Here is a 22,112-nt window from a genome sequence, read left to right as displayed (position 1 = left end):
GGGAATGTAATGTGCAGTAATATTTGGAATATGTCAGAGTCCTATGTGTCAGTGATGGGATTGTGACTCATGCAGATCTGATAGAAGAGGGAAGACTACATATCTAGTCTGAGGCAATTTGAATAAAGAACTTGGGCTTGGTATCTCAATTTAAATTTATTTACAGAAATATGACCTAAATAGATGTTTGATGTCAAGAATTTGCAGGACTGTGATGCTGACTATATGGTGGAATAACATTTTCCTGTTGGCATGTGATAATCTGATACTATTTTCTTCTTTTATGCAGGATCCAAACTACTGGATACAAGTCCATCGACTGGAGCATGGGGATGGTGGGATCTTGGATCTTGATGACATTCTTTGTGACGTAGCTGATGACAAAGACCGTGTAAGTACCCATGGCTACAAAAGCAGCATGGCACAAACTGCACATCAGAACATCAGTGGTGTGTGTTTCCTGTATGTGTCCCAAAGTGGGAGCCAACACAGAGATTTTACATGTTTTTTATGTAGTTTGCCTGACAGATGTGAGAAATTGGTTACTGTCAGGGTTTTTCTTTTAATTGAAATCATGGGCTTTGCATCCTTTCTGGTTCTTTAACATTTCAGATAGGAAAAGGAGGTTGCAAGGATGAAAATACCTCAAACAGTGGAAAATAAATGTGCAAAAACTAAGTTGATATTGTAGCTTTGTGTTACCAGTTAAATATGTGCAAAAAACCCTGCTGGTTTTAAACTATTGAGTGTTGGCTTTTTTTTTTTTCCAAAAATTGTTTTTGGAGGAATTGCTAGTTACAGAGAACTTGAGACAGTAATTGCACACTGCTGAGCCTTGAGTGCTTTTATTCTTTTTTAAGTAGTGATTTAGATCACAGTCAACTAAGAGGCCTTTTGTTTATTGGCTATTTGTTGAAGTTATAGGTACAAGTATCTTTGAATTACTTGTTCAAAAAAATGTGGGTAAGAAACACTGTGGCAAACTGTGAAGTCATGTAAATATGGTACTTTTCTCTAGAAAGCTGAAGCTCTTGAAAGCATCTGAGCCTGATACAGACTTCAGTCTGGAAGCATGTTTCAGGACCACACTCTTGCACAGACAGTATCTTTAATTGCGTCTGTTAGAACAGGCACTGTCAAGGCTCCTTGAAAAGTGGCCAAATGATGACTCTTAGGCTAATTTTTCAGAAATACATACTTTGCCTGTAGTTATTTCTTGTGACGAAACTTAATTGACATGGTTATTTCAACCAGGACTTTAGAAAGAAAAATTATGTGAGGAGTCTTGGGACATGAAGACTCCTCACTGTCTGAAATGCTGGGATTACTCAAGCTGTATAGAGTAACAGTGCTGAGTTTTCAGGAATTTCTTCCATAAAAATAGTGCCCAGATAAGATTTCATGAAAAGCTAATTAAAACCTCTAGCTGGTTATCTCATAGTGAAGTGCTCAGCTGTGTGATTAGTTTAGCTTTTGCTTACAGGCCTTGAGGAGGCTGGTGCAAGTTGTCACTAAATATAAATATTTATATATATATACACACACAGAGACTTACTTGGATAATGCACTTCTTAGCTCCTCATGTGCTCTTCCCCTCAGAAGTTTGAATTCTGGTGACTTCAAGACCTTATTCTTTGGCTCTTACCTTGCCTTGCTGCCTTCAAGTGGGGTAATTCCTCACAGTGAAACTCTGTGGGTGTTTTTATGTGCGTGACTAATAGCTGAAAAACTGATTGCAATTGAAGCAAGCAAAGTCATTATTACAATATTGTTTTTGTGTATAGATGGACAAGATACTTAGCAATTAGTAATATTTATCTCTGCATTTGCCAAGCTCATCTCTACTGATGGCACCTACGAGTTAAATTTCATTTTTTTAAAGGACCTTGCAGCATTGATTAGGAAGGTGCAATATAAACATGCACTGTGCTATCCTGGTTTATATCCTTGAATTAGTCATTCTCACTTGACCTTCAAGTTTGGGTCTTTTCACGTATTTTGGTCATTAGTCATTGGTTTTTTGTTTCCTGTGGTGTGTTTTTACAGCTGACCTTCCTGGCTTCCTTTAGTTTTGTGTTGTTACTTTACCTCCATAGCAAGTGTATCAACTGGTTTTGTGTTGCTATACACTAATACACTTCTCATTTAATGCCAGGTTTGGAATAGATCTCCAGTTAGGGATATTTTGTATCTTATCTGTACACTTAAGCATACTTTGTAAAAAGGCATTTAAACAGATGGTGTCTAAACATGTAATTAAATTATTACTGAAGTCTGTAGGATTAGCTGTGCTTAAAATCAAACATTTTCCTATATGTCTCTTTTTTTTAAAAATTGGGACAAAAACTAGGATATTGGAAAACTGAACACTTAGTGTTTTAGTGTTCATTTTCATAAGGAACTTCCTTACATTCTTGAAGAGAAGTTTGTTGTGTTACTTACTACGTGACATCTGTATTTTTGAAAATCAGTTTGCTCTTACCATGGTTCTTTAGACTTAAGGATCAGTGATAAATGTAATTTTTGTCTTTGGTGGTGCTTTATGCTGTAATTGTGCAGTGTCATATCAGCACAATACTGAATACAGAGCAGCAAAGGACCACTTGTCCTCTTGATAGATTTATTGCTCTGTATAGTCAACTGCCATAGTAAAATAAAACACTTAAGTGGTGTGAAGAATATATTTACTCCTATTCCACTGTCTCCATGGAGAAAATGTTTTGTCCTATAACAAATACAAAGACCCTTAGAGCAGCTGTTCTGAATGGAATGAGAGAAGTATCTTTGATGGCGTCCTTCACATTAAAATGCAGCATGCTAGGGTGACTTTATTTAGCTTCTTCTGTCCCTATAGTTTGTAATTCTCTTGTCACTTACTAAAACAGAATGGATGAGTAAGGGTTAGCCCTTTCAGTTGCTTTCTGGAATAATTTGTGATGCTCAGTGTTGTTCCTCCTTAAAAAAAAAAGGAGTAAAACATGGAACAAACTACATGGAAAAACTGATTTTGCTAAGCTGTTTGTTCCTTTGTTTGTTTCTGAAATAGCTTTACTTAAGCCCTTTAACTTAGTTCATTGAGGAAGTGCATAAAGCACTCTAACTTAGCCAGCATAAGATTGGGCATTTATATTACACATATCACTGTGTGTTAAGTTGCTTGGTTAATGCAGTTAAAGGTAATAACATTATAATAAAAAAAATAAATGCTCATTTGAATATTTTTTTAGAAAACTTGTTAATATTTATTGAAATGTATTTTTTCCAGGTTTTACTATGGAAATATGGATAGTTTTCAAATATGGAAACAGAAATGTTTTTTACATTTATATCTCTGTGTATACCTGAATACAAATGGACTGACTTGTTACTGTTTGTGAAAAATATTTGGCTACAGGAAACAAGATCTTATTTTCAGCTGGCATTTAGTCAGCTGTGTAACCTACTTCCATTATTTTAAAAATACAGGTTTCTTGTGTGTGTAGTGATTAGACCAATGTTTCAAAGATAGGTTAATAACCTGTTTTGTTTGGATTTCTGTAACTTGCAAGAGTAGCCCTCTCCATGAAGACTCTCAAAAAGCATATGTCATCTTGATAAGTTTCCAACTTGATGATAGCATACTTGATGACCTCAGTTCAGTTTTTAGTAGGCAGACATTCTCAGCAGCAAAAAACCCAACAAAACCATTTTTAACTGTGTTTTCTTCAGCTAGACTGAGGCATGTAGACACTTTGGGTAATTCTTATACTTTGGATGTAATATGGAAGTTCTTATTTTGAGATCTCACAGACCCTTGTTTATCAATGAAAAAATGTTGAGAAAACCGTGGTGTAATCTCATTAAAAAAAAAACAACAACCAACAAACCCAAAGTATGTGTATGAATGTAACTTGCTCCCATTTGAATTCTCAGTGAAATAGTAATTTATATTTTGAACAACTTGAAAAAATAATTTGTTTGCAATTATATGTAATTTTTAATGAATAGAAATGCTCAGACTGTTGCTCAGTGGGAAGCTTTAGAGATCAAGATGTCTGTGTTTGGTGTAGCTATATTGCTGAGAAATCAGAGTTTTTTCTTCCTGAGAGAACAAGGATCTGCCTTTGATCATCACAACCAGTGCCTGTTAGCTGGGCAAATAGAGCTACTTTGAAACAATGTAGGTGTGAACCTAATGTCAATTATTCCTAAATTTGTTTGCTCCAATATACTTATTTTTGTGAAGTTAATGTGGGATTAACAGCATGTAAATCCTAAAGGCCTTGGCATCTTATAAATTCCTTTATCACTGCTAAATTCAACACTGGTTCTTAAAAATAACCACAGTAATTTGGTATATGCTCAGATTTACAACCTGGCTTTATTTCTCTAAACTAAGGCAGGCATGGACCTTCTTTGCTTAACTTAACATTTTCAAATATTCAGTCAGCTCTTCACCCTGCACAATTCATGCTTACACCCACTGTGTGCAGTGATAAAAACCAGAGGAATATGGTTTGGTCTGGAGTGGAGTCTCCTGCTTCCCACAGTGTTTGTGTGTGTGTGCTGCTCTGTCTGGCCCAGGTCACTGGAAGTTCAAGGTGATGTTGGTGCTTAGTGCTGCTTAGACAAACTTTGAACCTCCCAGAAAGACACACAAGTTGTTGGTTTGAGTGGAATACTTCTGGTGAGAATGGGATGGAGATTAATTTCATGGATCTGTGTTGAAATGGAATTTGTAAACAGTCGTGAACTATAGTTAACTGTGTTAAGTAAGCAAACTGCAGCTGAAATTCAGTGAAATCAATTGTGCTTCATTTGCATCTGCTTTTAAGAGACCTACAGAGATTCTGTTAATATTATTATGAAGTTAGTGCCTGCTTGCTTGAAATGTGAAGACTTGTAGTGGGAAAAAGTCATTGGGCAGCTTCTTCACATAATGTGAAGGCATATTAGGACCTTTTCCCAGTGTAGTGGAAAGGAAATGAACTTTTGGGTTTTGTGTTAAAACAGATGGTCAATTCTAAATAATACTGTTGTTTTGTTTACTTCCTCTTGGAAAGCTCTCTTGAGTTAGAGAGGCATGTGATACACAAAATGTGGTTTGGAAAGGATGACTGTATTTTGTTTGTAACAAATGTTAACTGGGAGCCTACACAGAAATAAGGCTATTTTGAGCAAACGCATTATAATGTTAAGGTTAAAGGCTAGCTAGGGACTGAAGGGCTGTGATTACAGTATCCTGCTGCTATTGATTCTTGCTTTCTCACTCTTATTTTTTGGGCCAGTTATGCAAGACCCCATTTTTGTAGTAAATTCAGGGTAGGCCTGTGATAGCAGGAATCTGTTAGAAGGAATGAGATTTTGGTAACCCTGTGCCTGTTCATTCACTCAAAAATCTTCAAGAGCTTTTGAAGTCAATGAAAGCTGTGCAGTTAAAGTTGTGTTATCTTTAGATTTCCATCATTACATAATCAGAATACTCAAAGTAGTGTTGTTTATTCTAAATTCTGTGTGTCTCTGCCTCATTTAAGCAAACATGCAGCAGAATTTACATGTGATTTCTCTTTGATTCTGCAAGTTAAGAATACAACCCTAAAATCATGAGTAGAGAATAATAACTCTTTGTGCTTCTTGTTTCTGCCATTAACAGATTAACAACCTGGATTGAATGAAGAAACAAGTTCTCCAGGTCCCATGCAGCAAATCTGACTGCAAAACCTTAAAATGCCCCAAAAAATTGCTCAGAAATATGATTTGCAGTACTTACCATACCATGATTGGTATACCCTTTTTCCCCTCAGAACCTTTCTATCAAATTAATTTTCAACTATAGCCATGATTATCTTCTCCACACTGTGCAGCTTCTCTCTTCTTGTTCTGTGTCTTCATTCCCAGTATCCCAGGAAAACAGAGATGACCTTGAAACAATTTGTTGTTACTCACAAGTGACTTGGCAAAAGACATTTTGAGCATAAGGCATTCTTTTCTTGTAACAGCTTAAAATAACTGCTTGAGCCACTGAGCTTGGGAAAGTATTGATACTGGGAAAGAAACCTGTCATATAAAAACCCCATGATTATTTTCTGTTAAACAACTTCAGTTTTTGAACAATGGGCTCTTGATGGCATCTGCTGTTTGGCAGTGGTTTATGTTTTAATTATGCTTTTAGAGATTGACATTTTGTATTACTGAAATTCTGAAAAATTGGTAAAACCAGAATGTGTCCATTTAAACCAGGTGTTTTTGCATTAACACTATTGACTCAATGCTGGCATGGCCACATGATGATTTTTAGGTCTGTCTTGCTGATGAATTTAAAGTAGAAATTCAAAGTATTTACACAGCCTTTATTCCCAGCTGCTATTTAATAAAAACAGATTTGAAAGTAACATACTCAAAATATAAATATTATCTTCAGTCAAAGAATGGTATTTAAATGCTTGTAATATTTCTAATAGCCAACTAAAGTTTAATTTCACAGTGTTCGTGGATGAGACTATAGTCATATATCCAGAGAAGTGAGGAAATAAAGGTCATAAATCATGAATAGTGGAATATGCATTTTTCAATCCATAAGAGATATTAGATGTAACTAAAGTTGTCTCCTAAGTGTTGTCCTTAATTTTTACCTCTTTCAGCACTGTTCTTCAAATTGTTGATCTCATCATCACTTAGTTTTTCCTAGCTATGTGGTGACAGCATTTTCATTCATGATTTGCTGTGTATTTTTGAGAAAAATTGCAATATTGCAATTCCTTTCCTGTAATACTGAAACAGTTGTATTTTTGCACTAAGAACTCTCATGTAGGAGAGGACTGACATTTGTAAATCCATAAATCAGTTTCCAGGGAGATCTGAAGAGCTGCAGGTAAATCTGACTTCTGAAAATTGAATTTTTTGGTAAAAACTGCTCTCTGAGGAATAGCAGGCTCATGCATGAATATGATATACTGGGGAAGATCTTGACAGTATTGTCAAGAAAGTAATATTTCACAGTATTATGCCTGTTTTCTCAGCAGAAAGACAGACCTGAGCAACAGTGACTGGGTTAGCACAGTCAAAAACACCACAGACTTGGCATAGAATAAGAGGAAGAGTTTTATGGATGTGTAACTGGCTTGAAGATGGAAAATAGAGCATGTATTGTTCAATATGTTTGCAATTGTTCTGAAAGAAGAGAAGGAAGATTTGAATACTGGAGTGACAAATTCCATTATTGTGTGGGAAACCACACATGGATGGTGAATGCTGCTCACGAAGAGTTGCAGAAGCATCCAGGGAGTAGACAATTACATGGTGGATGTAATATCATTTTGGCAAAGGTGATGTGCTTTAGGAGAGATACTGCTTTAACTGAATACAGAAACTAATGAGTTCTGAGCTTGCTCTTAGTTTGGGAGAATGTTTCTGATTTTGTAATATATCTCTGGACACAGTGGCTTATGTGCAAGGCACATAACCAGGTCTCAGAAGGCTTCCAGCAGTTTGCCCTGTCTCTGTCTCTTGCCCAGTGTTTTCATCCCAGTGCTGCTGCTTGGCTCATAAGAACTCTGGCAGATTTGTTCACTCAAGCGGCAGAAGACTCTTCCTTGCAAAACTGAGTATTTTTCTGCTATTTCATGAATATTGTAAATTCCCCAAAGGACCTGGCAAGGTGAGGAGGAAAGGGAGAGGACTTTGCAGTTGGGAGTAGTTGAGGTATGAAGGAAGAAGAAGAATGGGAACATGACTGGGCTGAGACCTTGTTTTTCAGTGGTGCCTATGGAGCTGCTGGAGTGGTCTCTGTGGTGCAGCATGGGGTGGTAGGATCTCTCTGCTGTGTGTGCTGCTGATGAGCCCTCTGCTTCCTCCAGCACCAAACCAAGCAACCAAAAATGATTTTGTAGACACGGCAAAAAGCACAGAGCAAATGCCAACACTGACTCCAGGTACAGATTAACATCCTCCACCAGCAGTGTCTAAATGGACCAGGATCTCAGCCTTGAAAAGATGTTGTCAGAAGCAAACTATACATGGCTGTAGAATCAGAGGTGGTATTGAGAAGTGGTCTTTGTTTTTTCAGTGCAAGCTCTGGGGTATCAATTGGAACTGTCATAAGAGTAGCTGTCTGCAAAAGGTTTTCTAACTTTTCTTGACCTTAATTTTAATCAGAATATCTGTGATGTTTATCAAATGTCATAGATACTTCACAAAGTTCTGGAGGCTATGTTTTTTCTTGAGATGTCATTTGCAAGCACATACTACTGAATTCTCTGCTTATTTTAACTCTTCAAAAAGGTCATGCTTGTAAATCACAGAAACTGGTAATTTAAGTAGGATTCAGTTTGTGAGAAAAAGTTTCTTTAATCTAGACTTTGGTGAAAACCACAGACTAATGAAGGGATCATGGTCTCAGTGTCAAATATTAGTAACATTGAAGGTCATTATGTGGCTACAGATAATGACTGCTACAGTATTATAAACACATCACAATTAAGAGAGACTTAGTACTAAAAATATTTAATAATGGATTTTTTCTATATCTTGTAATAATTACAGATTCACTGGTTAGATATAGTTGTAGATAATATGGAGCTGTGCTTTCTAATCTTTCACAGTGTAAATCTCCACAAAATGTGCAGTGAATCTAGAATTAGGCCATTATGGCTAATAAATACTTAACATTCTGATAGCTTTTGCTTAATTTTAGCAACATCACTGTGTACTAGAGGTAGATTATTCATCCTACAACAAAGGAAGAAGTTGCAGGAAAGGTTGGTTATGGGGATTCATTAATACTACTTACTTATTCCTTGATATCAGCAGGTCTTAAAAGAAATGCTGTTCCAGCTTCACAGATATTTCCTAACAGAGGTAGTGAGACTCATACACCAGAGGACTGACCCATATTAGAGCTTAATTACAGTAATGGATAATCCTGCAACTATAAATTATTCATAGTTGTTTTGTACGTGAAGTAGCATCATGAATAAAATAAGGAAGAGTTTCTGGAAAAGACCCTGGTCAGTGCCTAAGTTTGTCAAAAGGTAGTTTTTTGTCCTTGTCTTTCAGCATGGATTAAATGGTTTGTAGAGCTTGGCCCTTTGGATGTGTTTTGTTTAATGGGAATCAGTAGCAGCAACTCTCAGGGCTCTACACCCTTGTAGAGTTCCTTGACTAATACCTTATGCAAGAGAGACATTCCTACCTAAACACAGTCCTGGTACAAAAGCTGCAATCTCAGCTGTCTGATAAGATTCCCACACTGTCACTGGGATGAGAATTCATTACCCTCTTATCCATTGATACCAACAGGTCTTAAGAGACCGGTATAACTCCATAGTTATTTCCAAGGAAGGACAGTAAGGTTCAGAGTCAGGTACTTTATTTTCTAGTTGACTTAGAAGTTGAAGTATCTCCTAGGTTTGTAGTGTGAATAGTCTTACTGACAAGGAGAGAGCACAGAATATTTAAATTAGATTAAAATAGGCCCCCTAATGCATTTAATGGGGTGGCTACTGCATGCTGAAGGTTTCTTCAGAAAGGGCCTTGGATCCAAAGACAGGAAAGTAGTGCTGGTTTTTTTCTGAGGAGCTTTCCCCAGTCTGACTTTTCAGTTGACTTCCCAGCAGTAGCCCAGAGAGGAAGGAGTTAAGAAGGTGCTTTGAACCCAAAGTCTTCTGCTTCATCCCCACACCCTGTTGGTGTACTTCCACACCCAGTTGGTGTGCAGGGAGCTACCTCCCGTTCACCTTTAGCGTGCTCAGCAGGATAGTCACTACGTTTTCAGATTAGCATCACTGCTGAAGCCTGTCTGAGTTTAAACAGCAAGAAGGAGTTCTGCCTGCTCTTCAGTGACATTCAGCATTGCAGGACCATTGGATTGTTTCATTTTTTACAACCTGTTGGAAGAACTGAAACTGTTCTTCAGTGGGCTCCATTCCTTACAGGCTGCTAGATTTCCTGTAGATTGAAGACTGTTTCATACAAGCTTGGTGGGAGCTTGATGATACTGAGTTTTTACTTTCTTGGGATGCTTTTTACTTGAATGTAACCATACTTTGGATGAAATGGCAGACACACCTAAGAGGAAAATTACAAAGAAGTCGTCGTCTTTTTCATATGATCGCCGGAGAGATTCAGTGAAAGTTAGGAGACAGTCCAAGTCTCTTAGCTTTAAGTCTGCTACATTGGGTGCTCAGAAAAGGCAGGCACAGAAAAAGCAGGTTTGTATTTGGATATTCCTCAGAAAAAATTCTTGCCTTCTAAATTTTTGTGGAGTTTGTAAATCTGGCTGTGTTACTATGAAGCAGTAAGGAATCTCTGCTGACTTAAAATGTGTGTGTCTGTAGGTATGTGTGAGCATACAAGCTTGTGTGCAACTAAAGTTGTATTTTTTCCTGTAATATTTCTTAAGAGCTAGATGGATTTATGGTTTTAATTTTATGTTGAGAAAAGTCTGCATATTTTCTGCTTTTAAGACGTGATTTATGATTTCTGTTTTGTCTCAAGGAATTGCTCCTGTAGTGCAAGAATTGTCCTATGAGCTTTGGTAGTGTTGTTTGTTGTGCTGAAAAACATGACGGGTGCTGAAACTTTTGAAATTATTATTCAGATTACAGCTGTTCCACTGCTCTTCATTGTTGTTATTTTTTTTTAATGTTGAAATGTACCAGACTGAGAGCTTTAGGGAGTGAAATATCTTACTTATTCCAGAACAGGTAATGCAAGTCAACAGAAGCACCTGTTCTGGTGGGACCAGTTCTTGGGTTAGAGGGCAGTTTAGTGCCTTGGCAGTGCTGCTCTGCTGTAGTAAAAGACTTTCATGCACAGGTCTTTCTTTATATTTTGTTGTTGGGATCTAATTAAATGAAATTTCTCCAAAGAGAAGATGCAGCGTGAACTGTCGTAAAGGGAATAAAAAGTGAGTCAGTCAAAGTATCTTTGTATACTGATCCCTAAAATTTAATCTGACATGGAAGGAGTACAGGATCACTGACTCTGATCCATCTCTTACTCTGCACTTGTGTGCACCTTCTTGAAAGGTTTAAATGAACTTCACAGGGAATTTTTAATTAGCTGCGTACAACATAAAGCACTTTAACACTTTGCAAATAGTGTTTCTTCAAAAGTTTTGAAATAGACTAGATTTTCAGTAGCACTAAAGTGAATTTCTTGCAAGCAAGTAGTTTTCAGACCCTGACCATTCCAACTGCATCTAAAGTTTTGAGGGCATATATCCATTCAGATGTAAGAGAATGTCAGTTATTGTGTCCCGTGTAAATTTTGGTATAAGATTAAAAATACAATGTATCTTATATGTGTGGGATCATATTTGGTTTTATTACTATTTCTCTTGTTCTTGGAATGTTAAAATGTCTATTTAAATAGCAAGAAATTCACTAGTAAAATAGTAGAACATTCCAGCTTATTGGGATTCTGTAGTGTTAATTATAGGCATAGCTGAAGCTGTTTTTCTTGAATTGAAGTTCCAGAAGTTCAAATGAGGAAAGACTTGAAGAAATCAGAAAAACCTTCAAAAGTGCTGCAAGCTCTGACAATCCTGCTGCACTCCTACCCATTATTTGATGTGTTTTTTAAAAGTAAAAATAATAAATCTCAATTTTATGAAAATGTAAAATACTAAATGACATCTGTGAACATTCAAGTTCATTGAATCTTTTGGGGAACTAGGCTACTCACATTAATTTCAGAATTTTATTTGTGGGTGCAAATCAGTGAGTACCTGTGTATTTTGATTTAACAGACCATAAGGTTCTTGACTCCACTCATTTTTTGGATGTTTGCCATGGTTACTGTGTGACCTCTAGTGGTTAATGAAAAATACGCTCAATTACTGAATTCAGGCTGTTGCTTGAACAAGTTCTGAATGTGTAGTCTTGCTGGTTTCATTATTTAATCTTCTAAATTCTGATTTTATTAAAAATAAAAAGGCATCATCTGCTTTAGCTAAATCTTTTATGGTGTCACTTCCAGAAAAAGTGCTTTGCTAAAAATTCTTACAGAGATGTGTGTCTGAACTCCAGTATTCATAGATGCAGAATTATGGGAGTAATTTTAAGAGACTTTTACTACTTTGGCTTGGTTACAACATGTTAGTGGGTGATATATCTGAAATGAAGCACTCTAGACAAAGGTCCATTTTGATAACTTTTGTGTATTGGAAAGATCTAAATAAGGGCTTTTCTGACTCAAGAACGTATTTTTTTCTCTTCTAAATGCTCCAGTAAGTGTAAGAACAGTTAATTTTTCCTACAGGCTTGGTCTTGTTTCAATCTTCAGATCATTATAATTAAGTGAGACAGAACCATTCTTACCTCCTCCCTGCCCTCCCCCCTTCCCACAGGGGCAGCCACTTCTGTGTGTATTGGAAATGCAGTTGAACACAAAGCACAACTGCATTTGTTACTGTTGGACTTTAAAAATTATGGGTTTGAAGTTACCAGGATCTGATCAGTTTTCAAGCAGCCAGAACTAACTGTGCTCAGTGTCACTGGTGGGCACACAGACTCCTTCCAGGCCTGGGTTGCTGAGTGAGCAGATGTTCACTTACAGCACCAGGAGAAATGTTACTTAAAAATTGCTTTTCTTTGTTGATTGAGTTTCTTTCTAATTTTTTTACAAACATTTTTCTAATAGATGTTTGACATCTGAGAATATTTAAAGCTGTGCTTTGGTCTTTGCTGTTTTAGGAGACAATAGGAGACTTTGCTGCTCACAATATATGTGGTTTTACATGGGTGGTTCCCTGGAGGAACAATACTCTGCTTCTGCTTATACAGGCAGGCAAGCCAAAATTATTTTTTAAATGTTTTGGTAGATTGATATCAATCAAAGTCTCTCAAAATCACAGCATGTTGCAAAATCTTTTTCTGCTTCCTTGGCCTTAGTATCATTGACCTCCCTTTTTTGCAGTTTAATTTCTTAATTTTATTTTTTGTGGTAAAATTTCATTTTGACCTCCGCTCTAATGAAAACTATTTAATTACTGGTAAAATAGTAATAAGAATCTGAGAAGATTTTTAAAGAAACATTTTTTTCATTTTCTGAATTACAGTGATGTAAGAAAATGTTAAGGCAAATTGCTGCGTTTCTCTTGCTCTTCTATGGGATTTTTGTTAGCTTAGCTAACTTACTAGAAATGGAAAATCATCAAGCAATAATCAAATATCCTATCTGAGGTAGCAATGAACCTCTTTCAAGATAATCTTCCCATCAAATTATTTATTAGTACAGATCACTTTTTTATTATGTTGTTTTCCCTAGGCTTATCTGTTCTGAGGTAGAAAATCTGGTAATTACATTCACTGGCTGCTGATATTGTCATATTGGTTGATCTGGATAGAAATCACATTCCAGAAACATCTAGGCTGGTCTTCTTAGGTGTGCAAGTATTACACAACATAATGCATAAAATATTTGACAGTTTTAAGAGAAGTAGTTGTCTCTTGTTGTGTTTTGAATGAAGAACAACGTCAGTTGCATGAAGTATAAAGTGTAAATAAGTAAAAATTGGAGATCAAAATCCGTATGTGCGGGGGACCATAAAAAATAGATCCAGTTTTATTTTTAGCTGTTTTGTGAGAGCCTCCCAAGTCTTGTTTCTCTTTTCATCACCAGCTGACTGATTACTGGGACATGGGCTGGAGCCTCAGTGGATTAATTAAGATCTGAAACTGTTTTCCTGATAACTGCTTATGTGTTGCACACAGCATTTTGGAACCTGGCAAAGTTCCATGCTCATACAAGGCTTGCATAGACTGCAGATTTGTGGTTTAGTCACTGATATTCCTATTTTTCTTCCATGGAATGCTACAGAATTGAGATGACAAACTTTTTTCCCCTTTTCTTTTAAGCTCTATAATTCCTGCACCATATGGGGTTCACTGCCTGCTATCCCAGATGCAAGGCAATGCATACAAAGAGGGTGTTGTTAGAAAATCTTCCAGTCCTTGTGTTTAAATATGACTCAATTAACAGAAGTGGTCCAGATGCCTTGTTATGAGCATCTGAGAGCAGGCAAAGGCCTATGAGTTACCCTTTCTGCTGTCTTATTAGAAAGAAACAATGAGTGGAAAAATGGCACTGGGAAGGTTGGTGATGTGAGGGAACAGGGTTGCCCAAAAGTGTAATGGTTTTTCACATCAATATGTAGTAGATGTGCCAGGACCAGGACTATTGGTGTGTGACAGGTCTGGTGAGCAAAAAGCCATAGCACCAGCTATCAGCAAATGGTTTGTAATCACTAAAGATAATTAAGTAGTAAAGAAAAATTGATTAATCTCATTTAATTTTACAATGTTATTTTTGAAAACCATGATCTATGATTACTTTTCATCTAGTGATGTTCTTCCTATCTTTTGCAAGAGTTTGTTTTGAATTCTCTGGGGAATCTCAAATGCCTTCTTTGGGGAGAGGGAAATCAGCTTTAAGTGTGAGCCTGAGGATTTGTTGTGAAAATCTGATCCTATTTTTTTTTTAATGAAACCAGACAAGCGTGTAAAGAGGAAAAGCATGTGATATGTGTAACAGAGCACTGGGAGATAAGAGTGTGTAGGTTCCTCTGGCAGCTGGGTTGTTAGTAGAAAGTTGGCTGAGCAAAACTCATTCCCTGTGGAGCCTGGCAAGCTGTTAACCAGAGTGGTTGGCTGTTACTATTGAAGCTGTGGTCGCAGCAGGGTGAGGTGGGTTGTAGTTGCTGAAGTAGGCTCACCTTCAGTTAAACAGAATAAAATCGAAGCAGTGTGGAATGATAGTGAGAGGTTTGGCCATGGTGAGGCTTGAAGTCATGTTTTCCTTTTCTTACTGAGGCTTGTTCATGGAGATTGTGGTAGATGTGTGTATTGGAGTGCTCCCTAGAGCAGTGTAAATCATTGTGCCTTGATGGCATTTGCTGTGGTGGTGTTGGTTAGTACTCTCCTTGCTACTGATTTCCAGTGCACTGAGAGAGAAGTTGTCCTCTTCCAGAGTCATGGATTCCTTCTCTTGGTGCTTTGTCCTGGAAGTTATTATGGTATTGCATACCATCTCAAGGAATATTTTGTTGTGGTCTTAAAATAACACCATGTTGCCAGGAGGTTTTCAAATATAGTTGGTGATTTCTTTAATGCAAGCAAAATACTAAACTGACAATTCAGAGGTTAATCTGATCTAAATTGAGCTATTATTTTTAATTCTGTTTGAGTAATTGTTGTCATAGCACATGTAAAAGCTAACATGATTAACCACGCTTTTTGGTTCCTGAAAGTGTGGCTTTGTGGCAGATTTTAGCTGATCTAGGACTGTGGTGGTGCTGCAGATGAGTGTGACCTCCCACCTTCCCTGGCCATGGCTGTGCTTCCCATCTCTCCCTGGCTTCAGCACTGGGAATTGTAGTTGTGGGGTCAGTGTGCTGATAACTCTGCCAGAAAAAAAGGACAGGTCGTAGGAGAAGGGGAACTACAATGGCCTCTGCTGCAAGGAGCAGTCTGGTGCTGGGAGCAGCTTTGCTGTCAGCAGAGCTCTGGACATTGCAGGAGAGAATGAATGTCCCTTAGCAAAGCTGGGTGAAAAAGGCATTCAGGGCTCCAGCCCTGCTAGCCAAGGGAGCACAATGGCCAGTTTGCCATTCTGTTTGGCAGTGCTCGTGTTACCCATGCTGAGAGAGGAGGTGCCAGGGAAGGCAAGTCCTTGTTCTTGCTTGTGCCCACAGAGGACTGGTGGTGTCCCACAGAGTGCTGGGTTAGGTTTGGCCGAATGCAGTGTGCTGAGCTGGTGGCTTCTGGGTGTATTCACCAAACTTCTCCCAGCTGCAAATACTCACCCTGCCTTGGTTGAATGCTTTTGATCTGCTGTTGCAATGTAGGCACTGAGGAGAGTAAGAGACAAAACAGAGTCACAGAACTACGGGGTTGAGGCTGGAAGGGACCTCTGGAGGCATCAAGTCCAACCCCTTGCTGCAGACAGGTCCTGTGTGATCTGGATCTGAGCATCTCCAAGGCTGTAGATTGCACAGCCTCTCTGTGCACCTGTTTCAGTGTTTGCTGACAATGTGAAAAATTGTTTCTAAAGCCTCATCTGACTTCCTGGTGTTGCAATTAATGTGACTGTTGCATCTCCTCCCACTTCTGGGTCACCTTGCAGAAGATCCCAGCTCTGTTTTCTTTCTTCCCACCCATTAAGTCACAGAGGACAGCAACTATCTTCTCTTTTAGCTTCCTCTTTAAACTGATTAAGCCCAGCTTTCTTGGCATCTCCTTGCAGATCCTGTGGTCCAGCCTCCACTGTGCTGGTGGCTGTGACAGGACGTTCCAGTTACACTGCTGCTGTCCCAACCTGCTCTGCAGGAGCTGCCTTCGTCACGAGGGTACACTCCTGCCTTGCCTTCCAAGTGCTGCCCAGTGGGGATCTGCCCACCCTTCTGTACAAACTCAGCATCCTGCTGGCACACAGCCAGTACCGCTGCACACTGATTATTAATTTAAAATTCTTGGTGGCATTCCCTGATTAGCAAGAAGCAGCATGCATGTGGTTTTTTTTTGCTGCTTATTGTGCAGCATTGCAGCATTATATCCTCAAAATAGGAATGGTGCATTTCAAAAGAAACTGTTGTCAGCTGCAATAATACTTTCTAGGTTTAGCCATTTTGTTCCAGTTAAGGGGGAAAAGCCTGCCAAATACAAAGTAGATGGGACCAGAAAAAAAGAAAAAAAAAGTTTCTGGATATATATATATCATAACACTCCATTTCAAAATGCTCATATTCTCAGCACTTTAGCAGAAACAGTTAACTAACAGAAAATTAGTGTTTTAGTACCCTTTAGTCCCCTTCAGTACCTGTACTTAAAAGTATGTTTTAAGTGCTATGCCACTGTTTTTGTGGAATGGTGATCCTTGCATGGTATAAAAATTCTGGGAGTTTTTTGTGCTGTATAGGCAATATTTTGACATGTATTTTAAACAGTCGCTGAAGTTCTGAGTGAAAACTTTGTTTTCATTTTAATACTATTAGAAGAAGTTGTATTTTAATGTTACAGAATTTCCGAATGGAAAAGGATTTTATCTCATTTCCAGCTAAGATGTTATCACTTTTGTAATAGCAAAAAAGTTTTGCCCCCTGTTGTCCCGTACAGGAGTGAGTGAGCATTTTGCTTTACAGCAGCTTGACTTTAATATTTCTTGACTAAAATGAAAGAAAATTATTTTTAATTGTCTAAAAATATGTCCCCTGGCTCGAAGTATACTTCTCAGATAGAAAGCAAGCAATGTTTTGCTTTCTCAGCAATTTCTGTCACTTGAAGTGTGAATTGATCATGGAGGTAATAGCACATGGGGAAAATCCAGTGGGAACTGTCTGATTTCATACGTGTTTCAGTTCAAACACTTAACGTTCTTTTGATTTGTAGACTGTAATTTTCACTGACAGTATTAGTGGCTTTTAGAGGAACAGCCCCTGACAGATGACATCCATCTAACCAGCTGCTGCCTAATCTGACTTCAGGCTGAATATTGTGTTATCTGACTAAGTTGAAATACAGTAAATATTAATGACTGTTCATCTGTTATTTAAAATAAACAGAAAGTAGTGAGAGAGTGATGCTCACATTTCACGCTTCTGCTGTAACTGGCTTCTTGTCATCTGTGACTGACAGCTTTTCTTCTAGGCTACTTTCTTTGTGAAAAATTGATGTTGTTTTAATTTTCTCTTTTCTCCCACAGGCTTTACTACTCTAGTTTTCAGTAGGGTCAGAAATAGTGAGATGTCTCATGTGATCTAAGTTTAAAACTGAAAAATCAAGATCTTAGTTTCCTTGTCAGTCTTAGGAAAATTACATTTCAGATGAATTAGATGTAGTCAAGAAATGAAAAATAAAAAAATAGCAAAAATAGTGCATTATAGATTTAGAATCATAGAATCAAAGAATAGGTTGAAAAAATCCTGTAAGATCATCAGTCCAACTGTTAACCCAGTACTGCCAAAGCCACCACAAAACTGTGTCCCTAAGTGCCTCATACACACTTTTAAATACCTCTGGGGATGGTGACACAGTTACTCCTCTGGGCAGCATCTTCTCATGCTTGATAACCCTGTCTGTAAAGAAATCTTTCCTAAGATCCAATCTGAAGCTCCTCTGGCCTAACTTGAGGCCATTTCCTTCAGCTCTAGCACTTGTCAGTGGGGGATGAGATGGGCCCCCACTTTGCTACGACCTCATTGGTTGCAGTGAGTGATGAGGTCTCCTGTGAGCCTCCTTTTCTCCAGGCTAAACACCACCCCCAGTTCCCTCAGCTTCTCTTCCTAAGACTTCTGCTCCACACCCTTCACCAGCTCTGTTCCTTTTTTCTGGACACACTCCAGCACCTCTGTGTCATTCTTGTGAGGGGCCCAGAACTGGAAACAGGACTCAAGATTCACCAATACTGAGTTCAGGGAACAATCACTGCCCTGGTCCTGCTGGCCATGCTATTGCGGATCCAAGCCAGGATGTCACCAGTCTTCTTGGCCACTTGGGCCCAGGCTGGGTCATATTCAGCACTCCCAGGTCCCTTTCCTCCAGGCAGTTTTCCAGCCACTCTTCCTCCAGCCCAGAGTGTTGCAGGGGTTGTTGTGACCCAAGTGCAGCATCTTGCACTTTGCCTTGTTGAACCTCAGACCACCGTTGACCTCAGTTCACTGATCCAGCCTGTCCAGATCCCTCTGCAGAGCCCTTCTGCCCTCCAGCAGATCAACACTCTTGCCCAGCTTTGTGTTCGCTGCAAACTGACTGAAGGTGCCTTCAATCTCCTCATCCAAATCACTGATAACAATATTAAACAGGTAACAGAGACAATACTGAGCCCTGGGGAGCACCAGTGGTGACTGGCTGCCAGCTGGATGTAGCTCCATTTACCACCACTGGGTCTGGGCCTTGCTGCTCAGCCAGTCTTTTACCCAACAAAGAGCCTATCCAAGCCATGAACAGCCAGTTTATCCAGGAGAATGCTGTGGGAAATGGTGTCAAAGGCTTTGGTAAAGTCTAGGTAGACACATCCAGCGGTCATCTTGTCATAGGCTGAGATCAGGTTGGTCAAGCAGGACCTGCTTTTTACCAACCAGTGCTGGCTGAGCCTGATTCCCTGGTTGTCCTGGATGTGCTGGGTTGTGGCACTCAAGATCACCTGCTCCATGACCTTTCCCAGCTCTGAGGTCAGCCTGACAGGCCTGCAGTTTCCTGGATCTTCTGGGACCTCCCTGGTTAGCCATGGCTGCTAGTGAATGATGGAAAAGGGCTCACTGAGCACTGCCCTCAGCTCCCTTGCTATCCTTGGGTGGATCCCATCTGGCTCCATAGACTTGAGTGTGTCCAAGTGGTGTAGCAGGTTGCTTCCTTTGGATTATGGTGGTTTCAGTCTCCTCCTCATCCCTGTCTTCCAGCTCAGGGACTAGGTACCCGTAGAACTGCTCTTTAGTATAAGATTGTGGCAGAGGAGGTGTTATGTTCATTGGCCTTTTCCTCATCCTTTGTCACTGTGCTTCCCTCTGCATACAGTAAGGAATGGAGATACTCCTTAGACTTCACTTTGTTGCTAATGTATTTATAGAAACATTTTTATTGTCTTTCATGGCAACAGCCAGATTTAAGTTCCAGAGCCAGCTTGGCTTTGGTCCTTCAAATCTTCTCACTGCATAACCTCACGACATCTTTGTAGTCCTCCTGCATGACCTGTCTCTTCTTCCAAAGGTCATAAGCTCTCCTTCTTTCCCCCTGAGTTCCAGTCAAAGCTCTCTGTTCAGTCAGGTCCATCTTTCTCCCCAGTGACTTGTCTTTCAGCATGTGGGGCCATCCTGCTCCTGTGCCTTTGCAGTTTCTTTCTTAAAGAATGTCCAGCCTTCCTCAACTCCCTTGTCCTTCAGTGCTGCTTCCCAAGGGACTTTTGTCACCCAGCTTCCTAAACATGCCAAAGTCTGCCCTCTGGAATTCCAGGGTCACAGTTCTGCTGCCTGTGGCAGTTCTGCCTCTTCCATATTTCAAGAATCAAAAGCTATCATTTTATGAACTCAGTGCCCAAGACTGCCTCCAACCATCACATCACCTATCAGTCCTTCTCTGTTTACAGATAACAGGACCAACAGGCACCTTCCCTAGGTGACTTCCTCACCAGTTGTGTCAGGAAGGTCACCTTCCATAATCTGCAGATAGCTCCTGGGCTATTTCTCTGCTGTATTTCGAAACAGAAGACATCTGGTAAGGTGAAGTCTTCCATGAGAACAAGGGCCAGGAACTGAGAGTCTTCTGTCAAGTGCTTATAAAATATTTCCTCTGCAACTTGATTCTGGTTAGGTGGTCTGTGACAGATTCCCACCAGGATATCCACTCTGTTGGCCTTCTCCCTGATTCTTTACCATAAACACTCAGCTCTAACATCACCATCATTTAGCTCTAGGCAATCAAAACTGTTCCTAACATATACAGGGCTACCCAACTTCTCTTTCCTTACCTGTCCCTTCTAAAGAGTTTATGTTCAACCTTGCAGTTGTGTGTGTTATGTTCCCATGATGGCAAATATGGCAGCTTTCCTCCTGCACCAATGCCTTTTATCTCCTCTTGTTTTTATATTCAAGTAGAGCCATAACTTTTGTAGGAATGGAAATGGTTTAAAGAATCTTTCCTGGAGTGGTTTCTGAAGCATAAGATAGAATTAATGACCAAAAGTTAGAAAGAGGTAGTGCAGAACAGGATGATGATTACAGTTATTCCTACTGGTCAGAACAAAAAATTTACACAGGCTCTTGAACTCAGATCTGCTGTATGCTATACATACTAAAGAGATGATTGAAAAGGTTACTATAAACTTACAAATGCTTTAGTTGTCCCTGTGCCGATCATATTTTAAATGAGTTATGGAAAGTTTCCATAATGTCATTTTCTACTTCATTTGCTAATTCCTTGGGGGAGGGGGAAAGCCCCCAAAACAACAACAAAAAAAAAACCACTAAAGGAAAACCTCACAAAACCGAAGAAATTCCACAGAATTGTTTCCTGAAAAGAAAACCTCAGAAAATTGAGGTGGCAATAACTCTACCATTTGTCTTTCATTGCTTTCATTCTGCTTTTATTGAGAGCAAGATCAAACATGAAGTGTTTGTGCTTGAGAGAGCCACAGTGTTCCACAGTCTGTCACATTTGAGGTCAATTTGTTCATTAAGGGCTGTTCCAATTTTTAAAATATTGTGAACTTTAAACATTGCTGTTAAACTGCCTTAGGTTCTCCTCTACAGACCTTGCTTTACTGAGTTACTTTCTCTTCCTCTATTAGTACTTTGGCATGTTCAGGCAGACTACATTGATTTCTTTGTTTTGAATATTGTTAATCTTGTTGCTCATTTTTCATCAAAAATAACTTTCATAAATCTGTCAGCTGTCAGAAATAGAAGTCAGCTTTGAGAACTTTTTAAATATTGCCATGCATTTTCATTAAAACAAGTTGACAGCAGAGAACATATTTCTTTTCTTGACACCATCACGATGCTTTGATGAATGACACCGGGCAGTGGTTTTTTCACTTTATGACATTGTTGAGGCACAATACCAGTGTTGCACATGCAGACTGAGACTCCCAACTCTTCCCTATCAGCTCCTGCACCTGTTTGCTCCACAGACAAGTGATGGAGCATTGGCACTGGTGCTTGCTCACAGATATGGGCAGATTTGCATTGGGGGAAACAGATGCAGACAGTGGTGTAATAGTTTGTCTTCTTAGAATGACAATGATGTCCTGAATTATTCCGAATGTTGATGCTTGCTGCTACAAAACAATTCACTGAACTTCAGTTCTGTACATGTAAAAATATGTTCAGTTACTAAAATATAATGAATTCGTTTTTCTTCCTCCTTCCATGCTCCATCAGAAGTTGGATGGACTGAATATAGACACTTAACTCAGATGCAAATGAACTAAATAACTTGAGCATTGCCTTTGGCCTGATGTCTTGGAGCTGGCATTTAGGCATCTGAACAGCTACATGTGGATTACAGAACAAGGAAATAAACTTTTTCCCCCCCCTGTTATACATCCTAAAAGAATAACAGCTGACGTCTACTAATTAGTAAAAATATAAGACTTTAGTCCTTCCAAGTGATAAAGTGGTGTTTTAATAAGCAAATAAACTC

At 39.0% G+C, this 22,112-nt stretch overlaps 1 protein-coding gene across 1 annotated transcript in view; it reads left to right on the top strand.

Moving 5' to 3' along the window:
* The first annotated feature begins 283 nt into the window (after positions 1-283).
* The window catches only part of PARD3 (par-3 family cell polarity regulator), a 397,383-nt gene continuing 375,554 nt past the window's right edge, over positions 284-22,112 (top strand). The window contains exon 1 of the mRNA XM_031059323.1: positions 284-391. Coding sequence (XP_030915183.1) covers positions 284-391 — 108 coding nt within the window. The remainder of the gene's footprint in view (positions 392-22,112) is intronic.

This window comes from Geospiza fortis, unplaced genomic scaffold (genome assembly GCF_000277835.1).
Source record: "Geospiza fortis unplaced genomic scaffold, GeoFor_1.0 scaffold75, whole genome shotgun sequence".
Lineage (NCBI taxonomy): Eukaryota > Metazoa > Chordata > Aves > Passeriformes > Thraupidae > Geospiza > Geospiza fortis.
The sequence above is the reverse complement of the archived record's forward strand: the minus strand, read 5'-3'. Positions and strand labels throughout refer to the sequence as shown.